The 22,950-nt window shown below is 37.3% G+C and overlaps 5 protein-coding genes across 7 annotated transcripts; 1 reads left to right on the forward strand and 4 right to left on the reverse strand.

The window, feature by feature from the left end:
* Positions 1 to 748: 748 nt before the first annotated feature.
* Positions 749 to 3,509, reverse strand: LOC105167237 (ras-related protein RABF2b). Its single transcript, XM_011086865.3, has 7 exons — positions 3,291 to 3,509; positions 2,603 to 2,680; positions 2,341 to 2,508; positions 1,860 to 1,908; positions 1,707 to 1,780; positions 1,371 to 1,464; positions 749 to 1,140 (listed from the first exon to the last, which is right to left on the reverse strand). The coding sequence occupies exons 1-7, from the start codon at positions 3,327 to 3,329 to the stop codon at positions 1,031 to 1,033; spliced, it is 612 nt and encodes a 203-aa protein (XP_011085167.1). The 5' UTR covers positions 3,330 to 3,509; the 3' UTR covers positions 749 to 1,030.
* A 4,116-nt stretch (positions 3,510 to 7,625) lies between these two features.
* On the forward strand, positions 7,626 to 10,298 carry LOC105167238 (U-box domain-containing protein 30). Of its 2 annotated transcripts, none has more exons than XM_020695944.2 (2): positions 7,626 to 8,118; positions 8,222 to 10,298. In XM_020695944.2, exon 2 carries the CDS (start codon positions 8,357 to 8,359, stop codon positions 9,704 to 9,706), a length of 1,350 nt encoding a protein of 449 aa, XP_020551603.1. In that variant the 5' UTR covers positions 7,626 to 8,118; positions 8,222 to 8,356; the 3' UTR covers positions 9,707 to 10,298. The 2 variants fall into 2 exon arrangements, with proteins under 2 accessions (XP_020551603.1, XP_088739457.1); XM_088883331.1 differs by having other exon boundaries at positions 7,626 to 7,933.
* A 300-nt stretch (positions 10,299 to 10,598) lies between these two features.
* Positions 10,599 to 15,841, reverse strand: LOC105167239 (Haloacid dehalogenase-like hydrolase (HAD) superfamily protein). The gene is made up of 11 exons (XM_011086869.3): positions 15,405 to 15,841; positions 14,771 to 14,820; positions 14,589 to 14,652; positions 14,277 to 14,325; positions 14,092 to 14,160; positions 13,595 to 13,656; positions 12,835 to 12,915; positions 11,883 to 12,037; positions 11,714 to 11,798; positions 11,008 to 11,151; positions 10,599 to 10,897 (listed from the first exon to the last, which is right to left on the reverse strand). Exons 1-11 carry the CDS (start codon positions 15,707 to 15,709, stop codon positions 10,795 to 10,797), a joined length of 1,167 nt encoding a protein of 388 aa, XP_011085171.1. The 5' UTR covers positions 15,710 to 15,841; the 3' UTR covers positions 10,599 to 10,794.
* Positions 15,842 to 16,828: 987 nt separating this feature from the next.
* Positions 16,829 to 18,118, reverse strand: PSAF (photosystem I subunit F). Of its 2 annotated transcripts, XM_011086870.3 has the most exons (3): positions 17,569 to 18,111; positions 17,142 to 17,456; positions 16,829 to 17,033 (listed from the first exon to the last, which is right to left on the reverse strand). In XM_011086870.3, exons 1-2 carry the CDS (start codon positions 17,952 to 17,954, stop codon positions 17,147 to 17,149), a joined length of 696 nt encoding a protein of 231 aa, XP_011085172.1. In that variant the 5' UTR covers positions 17,955 to 18,111; the 3' UTR covers positions 16,829 to 17,033; positions 17,142 to 17,146. The 2 variants fall into 2 exon arrangements, with proteins under 2 accessions (XP_011085172.1, XP_088739458.1); XM_088883332.1 differs by lacking the exon at positions 16,829 to 17,033 and having other exon boundaries at positions 17,140 to 17,456; positions 17,569 to 18,118.
* Positions 18,119 to 21,405: 3,287 nt separating this feature from the next.
* Positions 21,406 to 22,482, reverse strand: LOC105167241 (protein G1-like1). Its single transcript, XM_011086871.3, has one exon. It carries the CDS (start codon positions 22,128 to 22,130, stop codon positions 21,489 to 21,491), a length of 642 nt encoding a protein of 213 aa, XP_011085173.3. The 5' UTR covers positions 22,131 to 22,482; the 3' UTR covers positions 21,406 to 21,488.
* Positions 22,483 to 22,950: the final 468 nt, after the last annotated feature.

Here is a 22,950-nt window from a genome sequence, read left to right on the forward strand (position 1 = left end):
AATCGATCAATGACTGCATGCAACAACTAGATTGACGTGTATCCTGCATGCATCTCTTATTTCTTTGAGTGGCATATCCACTGCAAGGAGGGACATGATCGACTGAACTGATCAGCTACGCGTGCTTAATATTTTTTTATTCTACGTATAAATGATATATGTATAACAATTAAATAAACAACTAATTAAGATTATTATTATCATTAATATTATTAGAGAATAAATAAAATTGCAATTAAGAGGATAGCATGTGGAGTGCAATTACAGGTATTAATACGGATACCGTTTCCATTCCGCCTGTCTGCTTCCCACTACAAATGTGCTTTTATCATCAATATTAAACTAATTAAAACTTTGTAGCCTGCCTGCACTGCAAAAGGGTAGCAGCAGATATTATGAATTCTAGAATCAATCGTACTTGCAATCAGTTTTTTAAGCCAAAAGTTGTTGCTTGGGAAATGTTAACATTGGGGGATGACGCCAACATCATCATCATCATCATGGTAATTTATATATCGATGTGGATGGATGGATACGGATACTCCACAGTCCACACCCAATTAATAATTAATGCAACTGCCTCTGCCTGCACTTGTTTATGTCCACTCGACTACTGGGCCGGATTTCTTTCTTTCTTTTTTCTTCTTTCAGTGGATGGAACTCTTATGCGAGTGGTGGCGACTAAGGGGATATTGTGATGAAATATCTCATTGAATTTCGATTAATATTCCCCCCTCAAAACGCCAACTGTAGGAATGACCCAGACACACTTTCTGACTTGTAAAACTAAATCCGACAACGTACAACAGTTGACTTGAATAGGACAATCACATCACAGTAACTTACACAAGATGAAAATGATAGTAACCTAATTTCACCATCTCTCTCTCAACAGTCAACTCCCGTACAAAATCTCAACAAATGAACCGGTACAGTACATGAGTCACCCAAGATTTTTATGGACATAGCATGATGCCATGTTTTAACTACACATTTAATATTCATCTCCACTGACACGTCTGCGTCAACTTTATGAGCAACATGAAGCACTAGTAGTTGTTGCCCCCTCTGCGGATCGATCCACTAGGACCATGCCTAACGGGTTTGAAGCTGCTGGCTGCATACGAGGCAATCTCTTTGCTGTACGTAGAGCAACAATAACAATGAATAATTACCATGTGTAGACAGATATTCACTGGTTGCAGCCATTTTCTTGCACTAAAGGAAATCTGTTATGCAACCCCTAGAAATCATGTGGAGTTTCATTGTCCTTATGCATGCACTTTAATCTAGTATTCTGCTAACTGGATTTAAATTGTTTCACACATGAAATACATGCTCTAAGATATTCTTCAAGCTAATGCTCTTACCTATCTCATAAAATAAGTCATTGACATTAGTTGCTGTCTTTGCAGAAGTTTCCATGAAGAAAAGACCATTCTCCTGTGCATAAGTTTGTGCTTCCTGCAAAAAATCTTTCACCTTCATACAACTAACAATGATGCAATTTGTCCTTGAAAACAAAGCCATGTATGATGTTGACTTGATGAGTAATAAAAATTGCATAAAGTTCAATAGAATGCTTAGCATTTCATACATATGTTTCTCAATGATAAATGAAAGTGGAGAACATGTCGCATAGAACCGAATATGAGAAAATTGAGGGAGAGGACACACGAAAGGAGAAGACAACAGTAAATGCTTGCCTCTGATGCCACCTTTTCTGCATCCAACAAATCCGATTTATTCCCAGCAAGTGCCATAACCATATTTGGGTTACCTTATCCCAAAGAAAAAACATAAAATACATGAGGAAAAACAAGTGGTTACCTTATGCCATAAATGAATATGTAGTTTACCTTGTGTTTGAAGCTCTTGAACCCATTTTTTGGCCCGATCAAAGGATGCCTAAAGAGTAAATAAAGGATTGTTACATAATCAAGTATCATTTTCATTCACCGCTCCATCAGTTTACGAAAGAACTATCCTCTTCACTGATGCCAAGATGAGATCACATTTCTTTTGATTCATTAAGTACATAACACAATTTTTCTTTTTTCAGTGCATGTAGCATACATTGCCAACTGCTGCTTATGTCCCCACCTCATTGATTGATAAGCTGCGATTCTTACTTAATTTGTCATTATACTGAAAAATACTGAGACAATAACAAATTGGCATCCACAATCAAAGGTCACTCTAAGTCACTGCTGGATGAGCTCAAAACAGAATACTTTTTTATTTTCCAACAGTAAAGAAGACAAAGGTAAAACCGCACACAAATTGACTGCATAAAAGATACAATATCCAATTACTGCTTCTTAAGCTGACAGTGCTTACTTGGTTTGTTATGTCATATACAATTATGGCTGCAGCAGCTCCTCTGTAATACATTGGAGCTAAGCTGTGGTATCTCTCCTGACCTGCTGTATCCCATATTTCAAATTTTACAGTTGCATCATTCACAGCAACTGTTTGTGAAAAAAATGCCGCACCTATAGTTGACTCCTACGGGATGTTCAGTCAATAATCATTGTCTAGAAGAAAATTCTGTTTTTGGTGTGTCTCAATATCAAATGCATGACATCAAATCTATACCTACCTGAAATTCAACAAATTGCCCTTTCACAAAACGCAAAACTAGACTAGACTTTCCGGCTCCAACATCTCCAAGAAGCACCTAATTTAAAGCCCCAGAAAAACTCACCCAACTTAGCAGTAGAGAAATTTCGGTGAAAAAACTAAGCATACACAAAAAAGTAATTCTACGTTATGAAACCCTGAAAAACCAACGGTAAGAAGGCACAATATTATAATAGGGAATGCAAATAGGTGTTTAAATAAAGGAACATTGAAGAAACAAAAGCATACTCAACCCTGTCTACAAAAGCCATTAGCAAAGAATGAATCTGGAATATTCTTCTTTTCAATGGTTTAATCTAGGAAAGAATATTAAACAGAGATAGAGACAAACACTATTAAATACTACACTAGCAGCAGCTTCATAGAAAAATTAATAAACATTAAAGAAGGTGAGAAGTCGTAGAGGCGTGTGATCGTCAAATAAGGGGCACAGAAAGGGCTTAGATTGAAAACCAAGAATGGATAACGGTTAATCTAATGATGAAGAAGTAAATAGGAACGCCGGTCAATCCAATCCAGGATTGATGAAATAAGAGATAAAGAGAGGAATCGGTCAAATTCACAAGAATACATTGGAAGCAGGGGCAGATGGAAAAATTCATTTTAGGATAGAAATAAGAAGAAGAAGAAGAGGAAATATAGAACACCAGTTTGGCGTTGATGCTCTTGTTTGCGGTGGAGGCCATGCATGAAATGAATCAAAATCCCAATGACCAAATTGGTGTGTGTGGTGAAAAGATTTGGGTAATTTAAATTGATAGATATTGGGAAGAAAGAATTAAAAGGAAAGAAATTTAGGTGAGAAGGGTTTGTAATGGGAGGGGAATGAAAGCACAAGTAATAAATATTGATAGATTTATAGTGTTTGATGATGTCGGGCAAGGACAAAGGCTGTGGACAGGTACCCCTACCACATATCACGTATGGATATTGGTTTAAAGTTCAAACCACACCCCACCTCACCTCAATCATTAATTCTAATTAATTAACTATTAGAAACAATATTTATTAAAATAAAACAGACGGTTTGAATAAAACCAAATCTTATTGAACAGGGCTAGACCACAATCAATAGAGCAATTATACCATATGAAATAAAACCATAGACTTAGTTTAATAGTTGTATAGTAACAACTCATATAGATTAACAAGATATTTATCTCAATCAATAACTCATATTAGTTAGATTCTCATCTACTAAGTTCTATAGAATTTTATTAAATTTAGTCACTCATTGTGAAGTTCATGGTTTTCTTGATTGAGTTGATTCATTGTTACAAATATACGTGAATGGCACCCTGGTTAGTGCTGCTCAAGACGAAGAAGAAACATGTTTCTTAGATTACGTTTTTTCTCCGTTTTCTTTTCACGTCTTTATTAGTTGTTGATAGGGCTTGATGTGGTGGTAGCCACTTGGCGCTGATGTGTTTTAGTTGTTAGTTAGTTTGATTTTCTGTTCAATCGTCTTCTTCAGTGTATTTAAGCATAGGCCGCTGTACATTGCATAATAATAATGAAATCCTCATGTTTTCTCCTGAAATTATGTTCGCTTCCACGCATTTGAATTCCCTTTTCATCATGCTATCAAAACCTTCCTTGTGAAGGTCTCTACGTCTCCTTTAGCATTTAATTACTGAATAGCAATCTCTGCCATGGCGACAACAGAGTATAGCGACTCTATGGGAAATGACGCGATATCGCGTGGTGGTCTTGACCAGGAGTTTATGCAACTACAATCGTCCATCGCCCAGGTATGGTGATGGTGTCAGCTTTGCTTGCTAGCAACAGTTACTTTGCTTGGAGTAGAGCAGTGAGAAGAGTTCTAACAGCGAAGATGAAGTTAGATTTTATTAACGGCACTGTAGCCCGTCCTCCTATCAATACTGATGAGTTTAAAGATGGAATCGCATTGATTCTATGGTTACCACTTGGATTCTAAATTGTATGTCCAAGGAGCTAGCAGAATCCTTTATGTACGTGGCTTCCTTACGCGAATTATGGCTAGAGTTGGAAGCTCGGTTTGGGGAGAACAACAACCCTATGATTTATCAATTGCAGATGGAGATTGGGCAAGTGACACAAGGAAACTTGTCTATCACTGAGTATTACACAAAGTTGATGAGGTTATGGGACGAGCTCATGTATCTTGCCCCCGCTCCTAAGTGCATTTGTGCAGGGTGCACATGTGGAGTCAATAAGTATATGGTAGATATGATTGCTTCAAACCAGTTAATACAGTTTCTAGTAGGTTTGAGTGCAGTCTACGACCAAGCACATAGTCAGATACTGCTGTTAGAGCCCCTCCCTTCAGTCACCAAAGCTTATTCTATGCTCATTCGAATGGAAAAACAAATGCAGATGAGCATCAGCAACGTGGAAACGAATAGTGGCGCTGCATTTCAAGTAAAAACTCAAGACTACAGGAAGAAGCCAATGGTGGACAAAAGGCAATTGGTGTGTGAGCATTGTCACAAGTCTGGACATTCTAGAGACACATGCTTCAAGTTGCACAGAACTCCAGATTGGTATAAGGAAATAGCTAAGCTAAGAAAGAAGCATGGGGGACGTGGCAGAGGATTCAGTGCCTTGGCATTTGGTGAATCAAAATCCACTGCACCTGAGGAGATGTTCCCCAATATTGCAGACATAGTGAGGACAGAAATGAAGAAGCTTATGCATGATGAAATGCCACTCGATCCTCTCAAGATCCACTATGCTTAGCTGGATAACTTTGCAGGTAATAGTATGAATTATGTCTCTGTGATTCCTAGTTCATGGATAATCAATAGTGGTGCAACAAATCACATCTATGCAGACATTCATTTATTCCACTTCTATGATGAACTTGCTACACCTTTGATCATTCGTTTACCCAATGGACATACTCAATTTGTGCCTCACATAGGTACAATGAGGCTTACTTCAAACATTACCCTTACATAAGTCCTCCATATTCCCAAGTTTTCAGTTAACTTACTATCTATAAGGCAACTGTGTGGTTCATTACCTGTTCACTTTCACTTTCTAAAGTCTACTTGCACCCTGCAGGACCAAAAGGCTAATAGAGTTATGGCAACATGGCAGATGCTTAAGAACCTTTATATCCTTGAGTCATCCATTGTTGCAGACAGAAGGAGACTTTCGACCTTTGGCTGTAAATCAAATTCTTGTACTCTGATTATTAACCAAGGAGATTTGTGGCACAAACGCCTTGAACATTTGTCCAAAAACTCAATGAAACGCATTGTTGTTTTGTCATTATTCGACTGCACTGAGAATCCTTGTAAACTAATCCTCATTCAGTTCAACAAGAAAATACAGTTAATTCGTATTGATAATGGCAGTGAATTCCTCAATTCCTCTTTTCAGTCCTTCCTCCTTGATTCTGGAATCATACACCAACGGAGTTGTGCCTACACTCCACAACAAAACAAAGTGGTAGAACGCAAGCACATGCTCCATCGGTTTCTGCTTGAGGTTGCTCGTTCTATTATGTCGCAAGGCTCTTTCCCTCGATATTTCTGGGGTGATGCAATTTTGTCAGTAGAAAGGAAATAATCAACAAAAAGAAACTTTTAACCAATAACTTTGAACATTTATTTTATTGAATAGTCAAACTAGACAAATACAATTAATATTGAAAGTCTCAACAAATCAAGAAAATAATTTGATATATATATATTTATATTTATACATAATCATTTCAATAATTCTTTTCGTGCATAATATAAGATATATATTTTATTCATTTTTTAATGGTGATCACTTTATATTATGTCAGTAGAGTTTTATTTCAAAAATTACATTATTTTTATATTTATAATCAATTGTGTTTTTTCTTATGATTTATAATATCGCCTAAAGCAAAATGTAACTCATTATATTTGATATCATATAATCTTATTTTTTGTTAAAAATATTTTTTAATTATTTTTTTTATATTTATACTTACAATAATATTATATATATATATATACTCCTTTGGTATTAAGTTATCTAATAAATTTTGTAAAATTTCTTTTAGATATAATATTTTTGCATTTCACTTTGAGAAGTTGATAAATAGCATTAAATTTGAATGGATTTTAGAATTTGTTGTAACAAATATTGGATAGTAAATTGAAGCTTATGCTTAAGTTTTTGTTTTGGTACAGTTTTTTCAAAGTGTAATAAAAATAGTTGTTAATTTATAGAAGAAATGAAGTTGAAAGTGAGTAAATAAGAAATTATCAAATAAGAGAGTCCTCTACAATAATAAAAGAATGAAATTTATTTTTATTTGATCTATATATTCTTATTATTTAAAAATATCCTTCATCTAATATTCACTATAAAATATAATTTGAATTAGAGTTATAGTATATATACATAGGTAGAATTAATTATTAATATTGAGAAATGTTAATTAACAAGATGAATTAATACCCCCATCTTTGATGTAGTCAAATATACCCGCGATAAGGGCAAGGAGGAGGAGGAGGAGGGATGTAAAGCTCATTTCAATGAACCAACAAATTCATTCATGGCTTGCACGAATGCTCCTTCACCAGTTAATTCCACCCCCACATAATTCTCCCCCTCCCTCTCCAAACTCCAATATTATAACTGTCCGTCTGTCTTTGTCTGCCTGTTTGCCTACGGAAATGCTTCAAATTAAAACTTCCAACTTAATTAAAAGCAGGCGGTAGGAATTATTTGATAAGGTGGCAGCAGGTGGTTGGGTAGAGGTGCAAAAGCAGTCAAAACCAACCCACACGGGTAAAGCCCCACCACCCCCCCGGACACAGTAAAAGCAAACACTACTGTCACGGCGGTCAAGTCAATTGTGTGTCGTGGCTGTGGCTCCCACTTTGCTCTTTACTATAAACAAATTTATTTTGCGGGAATTTCCACCACCCTTTTTATTCATTTCCTATTCAAATTGGCTGCTACTTCAACACCATTTTCTTTTTCTTTCTCATTTAATTATTTATTAGCAGAGAGTGGGTGTGGGTCTGCCCACAAAAAACAAAGATAAATCACTTCAAATTAAAAATATATACAGTAAAGCAAGAGCCTTTGCTGGAGATGCCCTTTCTCTCTCCTCTCCAATCCCCTCTCTCTCTCCTTTCTTGGGCCTGGATTGTCTTTGAATTCTCACTCCTTCACGTTATTTTGATCTGGGTTTGAATTATTTCCTTCTTTTTCCTTTCCTCAAAATTTGATCTTTTTTCATTTCCTGGATCTCCGTCCAGTCTGGATTTATCCAAGTCCCATATATGGTTCAGCTGTTTCTCATGAGGCTTGAATGGTAAGGAAGAAAGATTTGTTTTTTGGGAAAGAGTGTTGATTATCAATACTCTTCTATGATGTGTTGAATGATGATGGTGATGAGTCTTTTGACCATGAAAAGAGAAAATCGGATAAAGTGAAAAAGAGAGAGAGAGAGAGAGAGCGAGAGGGAGAGAGAGAAATAAAAGATGTGGCCTCTGAAAGGTGCATTGTTGGTTGTTAATGTCCAATCAAAGTGAAGTGCTTTGAGCAAGTTTTTCTTTCTTTCTTTGTTTTTCCTTTTACTAACACCTCATGTGTGTACTAGTTTGTAGATGTAATGTGCTTTGTTGAAAGGCTGTGGCTGTGAGCTCGGAGATTCTGGAGACTCCTTTCTACAAGGAGATTGTGTCATTTAGTAATTGGGCGGTTTCCTTTTTCTTTGCTAGAATTGGGTTTCAAGATGCCTATATTTCAGCCCTCAAGAAAAGATGGGATTGTTGGGTTTGAGGGTGGTGGAGATGGGCGTATATTGGATCTAGATACTGCAGTTAAAGATGGAATATTGGGTGGAGTTCCGGTTGGGAGTTACGCCGGTGGGTTTGGGGAAAAGTTGGATCTGAAGAAGATGATTGAAGAGCTAAATTTGCCTCAAGTTCCATCCGTGTTTATATGCCCCATTTCACTTGAACCCATGCAAGACCCTGTTACCCTTTGCACTGGCCAAACCTATGAGAGGTCCAACATTCTCAAATGGTTTAGTCTGGGCCACTACACTTGTCCCACTACTATGCAAGAGCTTTGGGATGATACTGTTACTCCCAACAATACTCTCTATCATTTAACTTACACTTGGTTTTCTCAAAAGTATGTGCAAATGAAGAAGAGATCCGAAGATGCACAGGGAAGGGCATCAGAGCTTCTCACCACCCTTAAGAAGGTTAAGGGCCAATCAAGAATCCAAACCCTCAAGGAGCTCCGCCAACTCGTGGCGACTCATTCGACTGCTAGGAAGACAGTTGTTGATGAAGGTGGCTTATCTCTTCTTTCATCATTACTCGGTCCATTTACTTCTTATGCTGTAGGCTCTGAAGTTATAGCGGTTCTTGTGAATTTGTCTCTAAGTTCTGAATCAAAGACAAATTTGATGCAACCCGCAAAGGTATCATCCATTGTAGATGTTTTGAATGAAGGGTCTGTTGAAACAAAAGTCAATTGTGTTCGGTTGATTGAAACATTGATGGAGGAAAAGGATTTCCGAACGGAGATTGTCTCAAGCCATTGCTTATTAGTTGCTTTGATGAGGCTGGTGAGGGATAAGAGACACCCCATTGGACATTTGCCTGGGCTTGGTCTTCTCAAGTTAATTTGCTCACATAAGCAAGTCCGGAGTTTGATAGTGAGCATTGGAGCAATACCACAATTGTTAGAACTGATACCTATTTCGGGTCCAGATTGTGTGGAGCTAGCCCTGTTCATATTAGATGTCCTATCCTCTGTGCCAGAAGGGAGACAAGCTTTGAAAGATTGCTCAAACACAATACCCACTTTGGTCAAATTACTAATGAGAATTTCAGAAAGCTGTACCGATTATGCACTTTCGATCTTGTGTTCTGTATGCAAACTCTCCCCTGAGGAGTGCTCCTTGATAGCTGTGGATGCAGGTCTAGCAGCGAAGCTCCTTCTTGTCATCCAAAGTGGCTGCAGTCCTGTTCTTAAGCAGCGGGCAGCTGAGCTTTTGAAGCTTTGCAGTCTAAATTATTCGGATACCATCTTCATTTCCAAATGCAAGTTGACCAGAACGATCCAATGAATGCAGAAAATTAATCATCTCATGCACATTGCTGCCTGTAGTAGCTGAAGGTGAAAGTTTAAAGACTTGAAAGCCACAATCGCAGACTAAATTGATCAGGATTTTGCAGAATGCATTGGTGAGTTGAAAAACCTAGATTGTGCATGTATTCGGTCGCCTAATGTGGGAACCCATATATTGCACTTAAACCGCCTCGCACAGCCAAATTACTTGCTCAACCAAAGTTTTTTTAATAAGCACCAGAAAGAGGAGGGGGTTGCAAATGCAAGACCACACTCCTGAAATGATTTTAATTTTTAAAGATATAAAGATAGGGGTGCAAATAGCTTGTAGCGAGTCTTGTCTACTGTGGTATGGTAGTGGAGTTTTGGGACTGCAATTGTAATTGTCCAGCAGTTGCGTTGCTCCATGAATCTGTGAAGCTCTCTGATTCGTAGGGATTAAAGATCATTCAATTTTCGGTTTCACATGTATAAGTTTTGTTTTGGGCTTACAGAGTGTAGAATGTAGTTGAAACAGGGCTTGTTGGCCTTATTATACATTCAATGTGTAAAATTAGTAGTAGCAATGAGAGCACATCTCCATTTTCTTACATGCTGGTTGTGTTTCTCTCTCTAATCTAATCTTTGAGATGGTACAATAAAAAATGGTTCACGATTTGATGCTTTTTTTTGGATTGGTTTCTTTTGTAGGTAGTAGGTTTTCGTGAGGACAAATGATTGTTAGTTCTCATCATAAGCTTGGTTTAATCTTGGTGACAACTCTGTTTCTGGTTAAAATCAAAGTAAAGCTACAACTCCTAGAAGTTGGGATTCTGTGTATATCCTAAGATGTTAAATGGAAAATATATATATACACACACCTTGAGTGAAATTCTGACACAGACCCCATGTTTTTCTCAAATACAGCAATCGCGGGATGTTTCTTGAAATAAAGAATAAAATTGCAATCCCAAGTTAATTAACAGCTCATCTTCCTCAAATAAAACCCAGACGAAATAACGATGAACGCAAAACTGTCACCTTGGTTACGAAAATTAAAAAAAGAAAAAGAAACAGACAGATTGTGCACTGGACAGGGATAGGAAATTAGGATAACAATTTTCTCCGGAGTCTAGAAATGCTTAAATCTGCACCGCCAAATCCATCCATTACAGCAGCTGCAGAACGAAATTCAGCCCTCGACGTCGAGCTTCAGGAAGAAAACGGGAAACAAGGATAAAAACAGTACAGAAAAGAATAGTCAGCCATGCTTCCATAACGAATAATCAAAGCAAATGTTGTTCTACCTATTTCATTTACCTGCTCCGGAGAACTACACAAGGCATGCCAATTCGCTCAGCAGCAGCCACTCCGGATTGGCTTCCAGCAACCAGAACGCACTTGTAAATTGGTACTCCTGCATATTCTGCCCCTGCCCTCAATGCAGCTACAATATTCTGCAAGCTGTTTGCACAAAAAAAAAAAAAATGGTCAGAAGAGGGAAATCGATTTTTTTTTATCAGCTAACAGACAATATACACCACCTAATACACACGTCCGAAACTGCCCTAGTCAGGCTTAAAATCTTTATACCTAATGCCTAAGGTGCCAAAGTATGCTAATAAGATATCTTCAGGAAAGCAGCTTTTTCAAACCAAAAACCTGTTGCTGGCACAGGAATAGGAGAGTAACAGGGAGGCTTTCACTTTGAAAAACGAGTACCACAATATACACTCAGTATTTTTACACTTCCACATTCCGTATCTGACTCATGCCTCAATCTAGAAAGTTTACAATTCGACTCTCAAACGCATTTTCACGAGCAACATCCCAAAAATATAATAAAACCACAAATAGGATGTAACAGTTAAATATCATAATTATTATATTCAATCATAGCTCAAGTGAGCTACAAAGAGTACAATTAGGATGTCAGTTCACCAATGAATGTGGGTCAAATAAATGGCCAGCATGCAAGATGCAAAACTTAGAAAGAAGACTGCTAAAACAAGGAATGCGGGAAAACCTTTCAGTTGAATTATTATTAAGTTCAACTTTCAGCTTCAGCATAGAAGCAACCTCCTCAGCAATTCTCTGTCTCTCAGCAGAAGCTGATTCCAAAGGCAAATAAACCTTCCTGAGCTTTCACCTTAAAATTGTAATGCACATAATTTGCAAGAACAGACCCTCTTTACCTGCTCTGCTCACTTCGTTAGCTAATTGCTCATCCAAACTGGAAGAAACTCCTTTTCCAAACACAAGTTGGCCATAAAAGCTTTGTTTTACCTCGTCATCCCCGACAATCTTAGTCTTTGACATTCTATCAGTTCCCAGCTTTTCAACAATCGATCTAATAAGCAAAAATATTTCCCTTCAATAACTATAGCAGTTATAGAAAAGTCACACAGAAAACATTCAGCCAATAGAAAAGAATCACCACACTGCCAAAATGTGCTACATTCACTACCACGTAAACCTGTCTTTCCATTTGCTGTTAGCTTGTACTGACTTATCTATTCTCCACAATAAAAATCAAGCACTTACAATCTTAAGAGATGAAATAGTTACAGTGCACAACACTCTTCGCACAAAGAATCCTTAAGTAAAATGAAAATTTTTTAAATGTGACATAAGCTACAGTTCCCTAAAAATGCATGAAATACCTTAACACCAAGCAAAATAAACAGATTCCATTAACAAGATCTTCACTTCCCAGGCAACAGTATAGCAGCAATGGCCCAGATGCCAACTTCAATTTATCCAGCTGAGCAGACAAATTACATTTCTCCAAATGTTTTGGATGCTTAAGTAATTACAAAAGATTTTCAGAATCTTTCGTAAAGTCAAAATGTCATGTATAACAACATTATGTAAATCAAATATATCTCAGTTTCCTCTCCTTGATTATCAATATCTATGCACTTACACCATGCATTTCTCAATATTGGGTATATATTGATCCATACTGTTGTTGACATTCACCCTTTATTAACTTCTAAAAAAAGTTATAATCCCCACTTTCCATTTTGTTAACCTCTGATTCACTCCCACTCCCCTCCAAATGTGTCTTGTCACCTGTGTTAAGAAAATTGGAAAAATATGTTGAATATCCCACACTCAGGTCAGGTTCAATGATTAGTAACAAACCTTGCAACTTTTTCCCCACTTATACCATATGCTGTCAAGATAACCACTGGCACGCCTTCCGCACAAGCATCATCAATGAACCTAAGGTCAAGGGTAAACGCCACATCGCAAAAAGTAAGAATAAGATTCACCTTATGACATTACAAGTAAACAAGTAGACAGCAATAGTAAAATGAAAACAAAAGTCAACACAAAGTCACATACAACTCATAGGAGTCAACATACAATCCTTTGAACAAATTTATATTCCTCTTATGAATATCAAAATGCATTTCCTCTGTCTTTTTGAAGTTTGAAAGAAGCAAGCATAAAGTTTAAGGCTTCAATTGCTGGGGCCAATTAGCAATGGTCAGCACTGTCCACTTCCCGATGAGCATGTAAACATGGTCATAGTTACTGGACTAGCTCCAAATATCTGATGATAAAAAGCAGGCAAATGAAAAATCATGTGGAGAAACACAGAGAATCACATGTGAGCGAGAGGAGACTGTTGCCCGTTCCACATACTCAAGACAAAAATAGATTATATTGCGCATATATGACCACTATATCATGTGCATGTGAATATCCTTTTGTAGCATTAGAAGGCCGTACTGCAAAAAGACCAAGATATCTGATTCCTAAATAATTTGATATGATGCCGTAAGCAAAGAAATGGCAACTGGATATATATATATATATATATATATATATATACACACACACAAACACACACATATCATTTCCCAGGTTAGGGGACAAATCAGAATCAACTACTCACTCTTCAACACCGGGTCTCAAAGAAAAAGCTTTTGACATGACCAGATCATCCAGTGCATTCTTCTGCAGACAGTTAAGCAACGATTGAGCTACTTCTGAAAGGATAAATATATATTAACTCAAGGTGATTGAAAAAGAAAATCTTATGTTGAAATAAGAATGCCTCTGAAAGGAATCACAAATAAACTAAAAACTTGAATGAAAAGAGAAATGACATTGGAGTAAAATATGACTTAACATCAAAAATGAAAAAAAGAGTACAAAGTTTTGAGGTGGAAATTCAAGCATGCATTATGACACCCATTTCTGCTGGATGTATACTGGAAAAGCTGTAAGAAAGTGTATCTTAACTATAACATCCAGATAACTAGAAAGTAAATTTGTTATCGACCTGAATATTGTTCATGAAGATTTTCTACAGGTCTGGGTCTAAGCAAATAATCGAGAGGTGGGTGCAAGACCAAATCATCGACATAATCAGATTGCTTTTATTTGTACCTTCTCTCGGAGAACATTCTTCATAAAAGTCCCCTTCTCATTTGTCGCAACTGAGGTGGGCCAACCAATCTGCAATAGGAGCAGACAGTAGAAATTAGCTTAAGGCCATGAGAGGCGAACAGCTGTATTAAAGGAGTGAAATCAATCACATTTGGTATGCTTAAAAGATAAATGAAGAAGCTCACCCTATTAAAATACAAAATTAACATCCTTTCCTCATCACCAGCACATTTCCTGACCATTAAGGAACAAGACATTATAAATTGATGAGACAGTAAGTGATTGCATTCGCATAGACAACATTTATTTGCACTAATTCATAGCTCGTCGGATCTGAAAAAATTACTCCTTAGGTTATGCAGCAGGACAGAGAGACAAGGCAGGTCGGGAAATGCTTGAATTTAAATGGATAAGCATGCAGCAAACAAAATCGGATCATGGGGATATACTTCAAACTTAGAGAACCACTTCTGTAAATATTTGGCGTATCACCTCACCTTACAAGGTCCATATAAACTGGTTCAGTCCAATTCGCACAGTCTAATCCCAGCTTTCTAAATGCTGAAATTGTCAAATGAAGCAATGTCAGACTACACTTGAAAGGAAGTAAATCAAAGTCAAACAGACAAACTAACAATCTAAGTTAAAAGGAAAAATAATTTTAAGGCATATGTCATACCTACATTAAAAGCTTGCCGATTACCTAGGCGATAAACATCCATTAAAACCCTGACAAAAGAAAAACTCATAAGAGAAACCATAAATATAACATTCTATAAGTATCTACAAGGAACTCAGACGGGTGCTTCCCAAAGCAAACTTTTCATATAAATTTTAAAGGATCTAATCTATAACACCCCGCACCTTTCATTTTGTGCATTGTATTCGACTAAGAGTTTTTCCTGATCGAAAATTGCAAAACACCTAGAATGTTCTACAAGATTCAATAAAGAATAACATCTAACATTGGTCACATTTTCCTGGCAAGAAGACCCAACTCCGTGCCACTTCTAATCAAGCATTCTAGCTTAGCCCAATAAAATTGTCGTAATGAAACCACCAGGAAGTAACCTTAGATTTGGTTGAAACCACCGAAAAGCAGCTAACAGAATGTTGCCGAAAACTTAAACTCAGAAATCTTGAATATTTCCATACGGGAAACACCACGGTCAAGATACTACCAGAAGTTGAAGAAGAAGAAAACATAGATAAAGTAGCTAGATTAAATACTGAAAAACGTTAAAACAAAAAATTGCAAAAGGCGCAGAGCGAAATAAGAAAATGACAAGAATGGGAAGGAAAAAATTACAGACCTTTCAACTTCAAGCAAAAGGGCGAATTTCTGAGATGGGTTACTTTCAGGAGTATCTTGTAAGGAGGCACTACCAATGAAGCGATCAGACTGTAACCTCTTGTTGAATTTGCTGGTGAAACTGTAAAAATGACAAATTGTTGGAGAAGCGAGTAGAGAATTACTACTACATAAACGCTTGGCATAGACGTGATGGGGCAGTTTTGCAGTAGTGCTAGTGGAGTGTGTGATAGTGGTGTTGGCGGTTGTGGTGGCGCCGCCGCAAAGGCGGAGTGCGTATGAAATGGGATATGTAGCGGTTTCCATAAGGCGAATGTCTGAATTTTTTTGATTTTATATTTTTTGGTTTTGTTTTGTTCTCAAGGAGCGCGGCTTGCTGACGCAAAGAATGAAGAGAAGATCTTCTGGAATTCAGGATCTTAATTAAGTATGGAGCTTTTGATTTATGGTGAAAACATCCCTAAAACTTTTGATATTATCCAATTACATCCTAAAGGTATGGATGCCGTGGAAAGAGTGATATAGGAGGATAAGGGTCCAATCCTCATTCACTATATTATTATTCACTTGTATATGCACATTTTAACTAATATTTAACTATTCACCTGCCCATAAGTTAAAGGACAAACGTATATTGATCATGTTTTTTTAATAATAATAATAATAATAATGTGTTATCTATCCCTCCTAAGCACACAAAAACATATTTAAAAATGAGAAATTAAATGATATTTGGAAATCATTGCGAGATTGAGAACATCTAATGCTAGATAAACGGAGCAGAAATTCAACTTCAACATCAATGTGATGCATATAGTGTACTCGTTCGGGCAAAGACCAAGTTATTGGGAGCATTAGAGGAGTATACTTTCTTTCAAACGATCAATTAACAACCAAGTGTTTTTAGCCTGTTTGTTTGTGTAAATTTTTTCCAGTTCCCCCCTTTCTGCTTAATTTTTATTTTCAAGAAAACTGCAAGTAACAAATTATGATGGGAGTAAGCAATAATAGATATTTGTTTCGAAATGAATTGAAGCTATGAGAATGGATTCATCCATCTGGATCTGATCAGCATTTGATCAAGTCTGAAATGTTACAATTTGGATAAAACTTAGTGGCAAAGGATGAGAGGTTTCATAATTCAGCGTTAAGGTGTAAATTTTCCACCATTATCACTCATCTGTGCTTCCAAGGAATTGTGATCAATTATGAGCATCATCATATCATGTGCTTTTCCCAGACGATATCTAAACTAATATTAATAGTGTGTTATAAGAATATCCAGCTCCAGGGAGAGGGCCCTTTTTCTATTCTTGTCCTAGGTCATTTGAAATTGAATTTTTTCATCATTTCCTCTACTGATAATATATATGTATATATATCCACGCAAAGAAAAGCCGAAATTAAAGGTTTGACATGAACAACTGCTGCAAAGAGTTAGGGGTGGGGGAGGTTCCAATTAAATAAAAACAAAAGCATAGAGGGGCACAAGATACAGTTTACAGGTATTAATTAAATACAAGAATTTGTCCATTCTTCCTCTCTATCCATACAAATTAGAGACATCTCTGATCATCCTCCTCCGTCCTCCCTTTTTCATTTCTCTTCATTGCTGTGCGTACGTACCTACCTAATATATATACAACAAGAAGAAACCAAAAATTTTATGCATCAAAAAAGGCGGCTGCAGGTAGTTTAAATGCCACAGTATAATAATAATACTAGTAGAGGCAGCTACCTGATTTAGACATTGGGATCAATGAGCTCCCCATTCAAGTACTCTCTGTAGGCAGCAACCGGCCAGCTGAAGCCTCTCCAGATAAGCCTGTTAGCCAATGGAACATCGATGATAATCTCCTTCTGGGTCGGCTTCTTGTCGTCCCTGATTGCGATCAAATAGCTCCTTCCAGCCCACCCGATCCATCCCGCAATGTACAAGAACAAGATCCCTGGAGTGATGAACTCACCCCAGTGTCTCTGATCACCGCTCACTATCAAGTGGGGCAACCCGTCCGATCCACACAACAGCCCTTGCTTCCCATAATTCTCAAACCTAGGATCATGCATTCATCACCAGCAAAGTTTAGTTTAGCAGGCAAATTGATATATATATCTTCAAGTTTCTGGTATGGAAAAGAAAGAGTGAATGAGAAATATATATTCACCTGCGCTTGGTCTTCTCAACGGTGGCCTTGATGGCGAGAGCAGGAGCGCTGTCGGGGGCATAGAGCTTGAGGGAAGACTCGAGCTTCTTGATCTCCTGCTTCTCCCGCTTGGCGAACTGCTTTGAGTCTTTGCAGGGGGTGAGGCCAGATATATCAGCTGAGGCTGGCAGCACAGGGGCGGACAAAATGATGGAGGAGATAGCAAGGGCTGCGGAAAATGCCTTGAGTTGAGAAGAAGGAGAAGAGGAGTGGTGGTGGTGGTCGGAGGGAGAATTTGCCTGGCATACTATGGTGGTGGGTGCAGGCCTTGATTTGGTGGATAGGGGAGAGCCAAATCTGGGTGCTGAAATGGGTTTAGAGAGATTTGTGGGGATTGTGAGCGACATTTTGGTGTAGCTCCTTTGCTTTTTCTTGGATTACTATGGGTTTTGGTTTGAAGAGTTAAAAGGAGCGGTGAGGAAGATGAAGGATGGAGAGATGAGTTTTAGATTTGGGAGGTTGAGAGATTCTAGTGGTTGTGAGGGAGGATAAGGGGATGAGTTGGATGGGGGGGATTGGGTGTGGTTTAGTGTTGTTCAGATTCTCCTCTATCCAATCTATCCTTCACTCACTATATGTGCAAGACTACAGCTCAGCTTAACAAATCCTCTTCTTTCCCAGGTGGACTGCGATGTACATGTACCCGAGGGTATATATGTCCACAATATTAATGTAGTGCGTATTTACTTCTTCTTGGGCATCTCCTTATATACTTAGTGTTTTGATGCTGTATATGGATTATTATTCACAGTTATGCACATCAACATAAGATTGATATATATCTTGGTAGCTAGCTGTGGTCTAGTCAGTAGTCACCATCATTATTACTTCATGCACAAGAATTACTTGTGTTTTGCATCCTTTTTCAATAATTAAGCAGCCTACGTACAATCAAATAAACAACCACCAATCTCAAAAAAGCAAACACAAGTATATTTTTCTCCACTCTCAAGCCCAACATCCTATGCCTAGTTGAACCAATTCCTCAACTGCCACCCAATCAGTAATTTCCCGTGGAGATCAGCATCATCATCAAAATTAATAAATGGGATGCTAATTTTACTCCTTTCATACATATATAATGTACGTATTAATTGGTTGGGAAAATTGCAATTTTCATTCTCTCAATTACGGCTGAAATTTTCAGTCATGTCCAAATTTGGTCCTGTAATTTTAAAAATTGTGACTATTTTAATTCTTTTTTGTCAAAAATTTCCACGTCATCAACCATATCAATACCTAAAGTGGGACTTCCCACGAATTTGATAACATGGCAATCCAACATTTATTTCAGGTAAATGAATCAGCAAAAAATAGATTACAACCTGAAAAAATTGGCATATCGTCAAGTCTTTTCAAGTTGTATTTTTCTTTTCGCCAAATCACTTCTTTAAGAAAAATATTGGACTATCACATTATTAAATTCGCTGACAGCTTTAATTTAGGGGCTAATATGATTGATGATATAGAATTTTTCAACCAAATTAAACAAAAATGACTAAAATTATCACATTCTTAAGTTACATGACCAAAATTATGAACTTGTATTTAAATATAATAAAAATACTACTCTCCCTACTTTACAAGATGAAATTACATTTTTCCCTAATTTTTAGTTTGTCCATCAATACATATATATACCCTTGATCATAATCATCAACATGGTGTTTCTCCATGGATATATATTAATCATGTGACAGAGAGTCGGTGGTGTATCCTTTAGCATTTCAATGCGCTGAACAGATGATGAACAGTGCAGAACCTAACACTACCGAAAAATAAAAAACAACTATTGCCTACAATTTTAATAATTATGAGCTAAAAATTGTGATAAATAATTTTTATTGACCATAATTAAATAAAATTGATACAAAAATATGGACTTTCCACAAAAAATTTTCATGATACAAATTGATTATTTAGAAAATGTAATATATGTGTCGTGTGATTTATTCTACTATTATTACATGATAACTTTAAAACTTGGATAATTTAAAATCGAAGCTAATAAAGGTGACATATGAATTGTTTAGTGAATAGGGTGGAATAAATTGATGGTGGACATTATATCCGTAGTGGTAATTATAGAATCTTGGAAGAATTGGAGGGCAGTTGAGATGAAGGCTTTCTCTACCAGGAAATGTGATCATTATGAAGATGATGATGATATAGGTGGTATATGGCCTCTATTTTCCCTTGCAACCAAAACTAGTAGTAGCTAGTGGGATATTCCTTCATGTAATCATATCTTATCTTGCACCACTCCAATTTCTATCAAATAAACAATCGACGCTGTCCACACATTTGACTTAATTAATTATCAAAAAGTTAAAATATTGTAGCTAGCTAATTGAGTAACTTAGGAATTATATGCATATATGGTTGGTTAATTTAAGCATTAAATTGAGGGCAAATTAAGCAATATTATTAACGTCTCATGCCTCCAATTCATCCAAACAGCTTGGGGGGCCGGGTTCATATCCACCTGCGTACCTAGCTAGTCTAAGGAATTCATAAATCGATGCATGCAGGGCTTCATTAATTGGTTAGAGTTATAATTATGTGTGGCCGGCGATCTCTGCTTAGATATATATACGTTATACGTACGTAGGTTAATTTACAATTGTTTATCATGTCCGTAGTCCATCCAAGAATTTCTCCAATTATATATATATAATAACTAATCTGGTGAAGCTAGCTAGCTACTGCAGGATCAACATATATATACATATACAATTCTGTAACACAAATTTGAAGCTTCATGCTACTCTATATACGCTTGCATGCCCACTTTCTGCTGGTGTTGGCTGCAGCTAATTAATAATTTAATTTCATCAAATATTATCATCTACATACGTACGAGTACGTAATTCTTCAGGTTTTGATTTGTGTTAATTACGGAGATGGAGGTTTGGAGTTTTCATCATCAGTTCCAGACTGGAAAAACTTAATTCAGACATAAACCATACAAACACAATAATAAGTTAATTAATTTTAAGGGGCAGGAATTAATATTGCCAAATAATTAAGCAGTTTTACACTGCCACCACCACCACCATATATATATATATATCCTGAAACTTTTTTCGTCTTAACTTACCAATTTATAATGTTCCAACTTAATAGTTACGAGCCTTATAAAGTAAAGCAAGCTCTTCAAAATATATAACTGGAGGATTTAGGGTTTGCAGAATGGAGTAGGCACGTAGTATGAAATAATTAATTAATACAAATATATATTTTTATATGATGGGAGTTCCGTACTGATCAAGGTAACAAATTAAGTAAAATTAATCAGCAGCTCATTAATTATTTGATCCATGCATTACTGACGACGCTAACTATATTATATCTTTGATGAGAATAATGCTATATAGCTGATGAAATCATCAAAACCTTTACAAGATATAACTGACTGCAGTATTCATGGAACATATAAACATAATATGATGACAATTAATTAATAATATGTAGTAGCTAGTACTCTCTCTCTCTCTCTCTCTCTCTCTCTATATATATATATATATATATATATTCTGGCAGCAAGCAGGCAGGCAGGCAGGCAGGCAGGCTGGCTAATTAAGTACGTACCCCTCTCCGGCTCAGAAACTTGTGCGCTTTCCAGCCCAAGAACAGAAGAAGCTTCTTAATTTTCAGTTTTCACTTTACTTACCTAAACAGCATGCAATTAATAATAATTAATCCTACTCATCAGTAAACTACGTCCGCCTTCTTCCTACTTTCGTCCATTATTATTCAGAAAATATATAACTTGATCACCACCACCACCACTACTACTTTTAGTTCATCATCATCATAATTAACCAGAAAATCATTGACTGCGTGAGTGCTTAAGCTTTCTAATAATACATAATTGATCATTAAGAACAGATAAAAGGAATAATGAGTGAATTACTACTCCTGGCACCAGACGATGCCGCCATCATCACTCCTCCGTTTGTCTTCACAACATCCTCCTCCTCCTCCTCATCGCCTTCCAAAACCGCTCCTTGTTTCTGTGGTTTCTTGCGCTTTTTCTTCTCGTATGCAATTCCCCTCGCCTTCGCCTGCGTGTCCCTCACCTCCCTCAGATACAACCTCACAGCCCGTGCCCCAAAGGGGTTCGCCTCCGGCCTCCCACCGTTCTCTTCAAAGGCCGCGCGCAGCCGCCCAACTAGCGCGTCCAGGCTGCCCCACGCCTGCTTCAGCGGGCAAGGGCAGGGGGCCGGCGGATGAGGGTGGCCGAAGAATGGACAGCTGATGTTATGCACTTTGGTCTTGCCGAATTGGTCGAGGTAGCGGAGGAATTCCAGTATGTGTGCGCCGCTGCAACGAGAAAGTAGAAGCGGTGGCTTGTGGTTCTTGAGGTACTGACCAAAGGTGTTCCAGTCACGGCGCTTCTGGGACTCGTAGCGGCTGAGGGAGGGAGCCGTTTTTTGGCTACCAATGCTGTTTTCTGAAGTGGGACTGCTGCCGTTGTTGCTGGAATTGCAGTGACTAACTATGGCGGAAGCTGCAGACATGATGGATCTTGATTAATATTTATATAGTTTAGTAGTTGTTATAGATTGATCAGCTACCCCAGTTAGCAGCCATGCATCATCATCATCAGTTCTTTAGCGGAGGCAAGAAATTAGGTTGAGGTAAAGGGTTGTTGATGAGGTGATGGATGGGATGGGTAGCAAGGTGCATGTGGGATTTTGCTGAAATTGGGTATGGGAAAACAAAACTAGTGTTAATAAGTGAAAAAGGGAAGCATAAGGGATGGAGAATAAGCAGAAAGGTTAGGGAGTAAAATATGGGTGTGATGGAGGGAGGAGGGAGGAGTGAATGTAGAAAATATATAAAGGTAAGAAGAAAGAGAGGACAATAATTGAATTACTAATATTTTTGGGAAAAAAAAGAAAAAGGAGAGAGAGAGTTATGATGAAGGGGAAGAGGGTAGGAGACAAGAGAGGGCCCCCTGCATAAACCACCACGTAGAGACGTGATGACAGTTTGAAAATCACTTCAACCTGTCTTTTCACCTTACCTCTTTTTTTGGTTTTTCTTTCCGGAAAATTCCAAACAGTTGTTGCAGTGTTGGGTTGCATCAGATTCACTATCCTTTTTAACTTTTGGCTTCTTTCTCTGGTAAATTCTTGCTGCCACTCCTTTGACCATTCTTCCTCTTGTCATCTGCTTACTTGCCTATTTTTCATTTTTATTTATCTATATAAAATATTACTTGTTATATAAATAATACTAGATGCTATAATACATAGAAAGATTGGTGAGTGTGGTTGGAGCAGATGAAGATAAAAAGAAATGGTAAATTTAGAGTTGAGTTCATAAACATGCATG

The sequence above is a fragment of the Sesamum indicum genome, linkage group LG8, assembly GCF_026168435.1.
Source record: "Sesamum indicum cultivar Baizhima isolate 11 linkage group LG8, ASM2616843v1, whole genome shotgun sequence".
NCBI lineage: Eukaryota > Viridiplantae > Streptophyta > Magnoliopsida > Lamiales > Pedaliaceae > Sesamum > Sesamum indicum.

What these genes read in the sequence shown, in the direction of transcription:
- LOC105167237 (XM_011086865.3), bottom strand. Translation starts at nt 3,329, where the DNA reads ATGGCCTCCACCGCAAACAAGAGCATCAACGCCAAACTG. An exon ending in TATATGACATAACAAACCAA is followed by an intron (nt 1,909 to 2,340) that starts GTAAGCACTGTC and finishes TTTACTCTTTAG; the next exon opens with GCATCCTTTGATCGGGCCAA. An exon ending in TGACTTATTTTATGAGATAG is followed by an intron (nt 1,141 to 1,370) that starts GTAAGAGCATTA and finishes CTCTACGTACAG; the next exon opens with CAAAGAGATTGCCTCGTATG.
- LOC105167238 (XM_020695944.2), top strand. Translation starts at nt 8,357, where the DNA reads ATGCCTATATTTCAGCCCTCAAGAAAAGATGGGATTGTTGGGTTTGAG.
- LOC105167239 (XM_011086869.3), bottom strand. Translation starts at nt 15,709, where the DNA reads ATGGAAACCGCTACATATCCCATTTCATACGCACTCCGCCTTTGCGGC. An exon ending in TCGGCAAGCTTTTAATGTAG is followed by an intron (nt 14,653 to 14,770) that starts GTATGACATATG and finishes TGACAATTTCAG; the next exon opens with CATTTAGAAAGCTGGGATTA. An exon ending in AGAATGTTCTCCGAGAGAAG is followed by an intron (nt 13,657 to 14,091) that starts GTACAAATAAAA and finishes AACTGTCTGCAG; the next exon opens with AAGAATGCACTGGATGATCT.
- PSAF (XM_011086870.3), bottom strand. Translation starts at nt 17,954, where the DNA reads ATGTCGCTCACAATCCCCACAAATCTCTCTAAACCCATTTCAGCACCC. An exon ending in GTTGAGAAGACCAAGCGCAG is followed by an intron (nt 17,457 to 17,568) that starts GTGAATATATAT and finishes GCATGATCCTAG; the next exon opens with GTTTGAGAATTATGGGAAGC.
- LOC105167241 (XM_011086871.3), bottom strand. Translation starts at nt 22,130, where the DNA reads ATGTCTGCAGCTTCCGCCATAGTTAGTCACTGCAATTCCAGCAACAAC.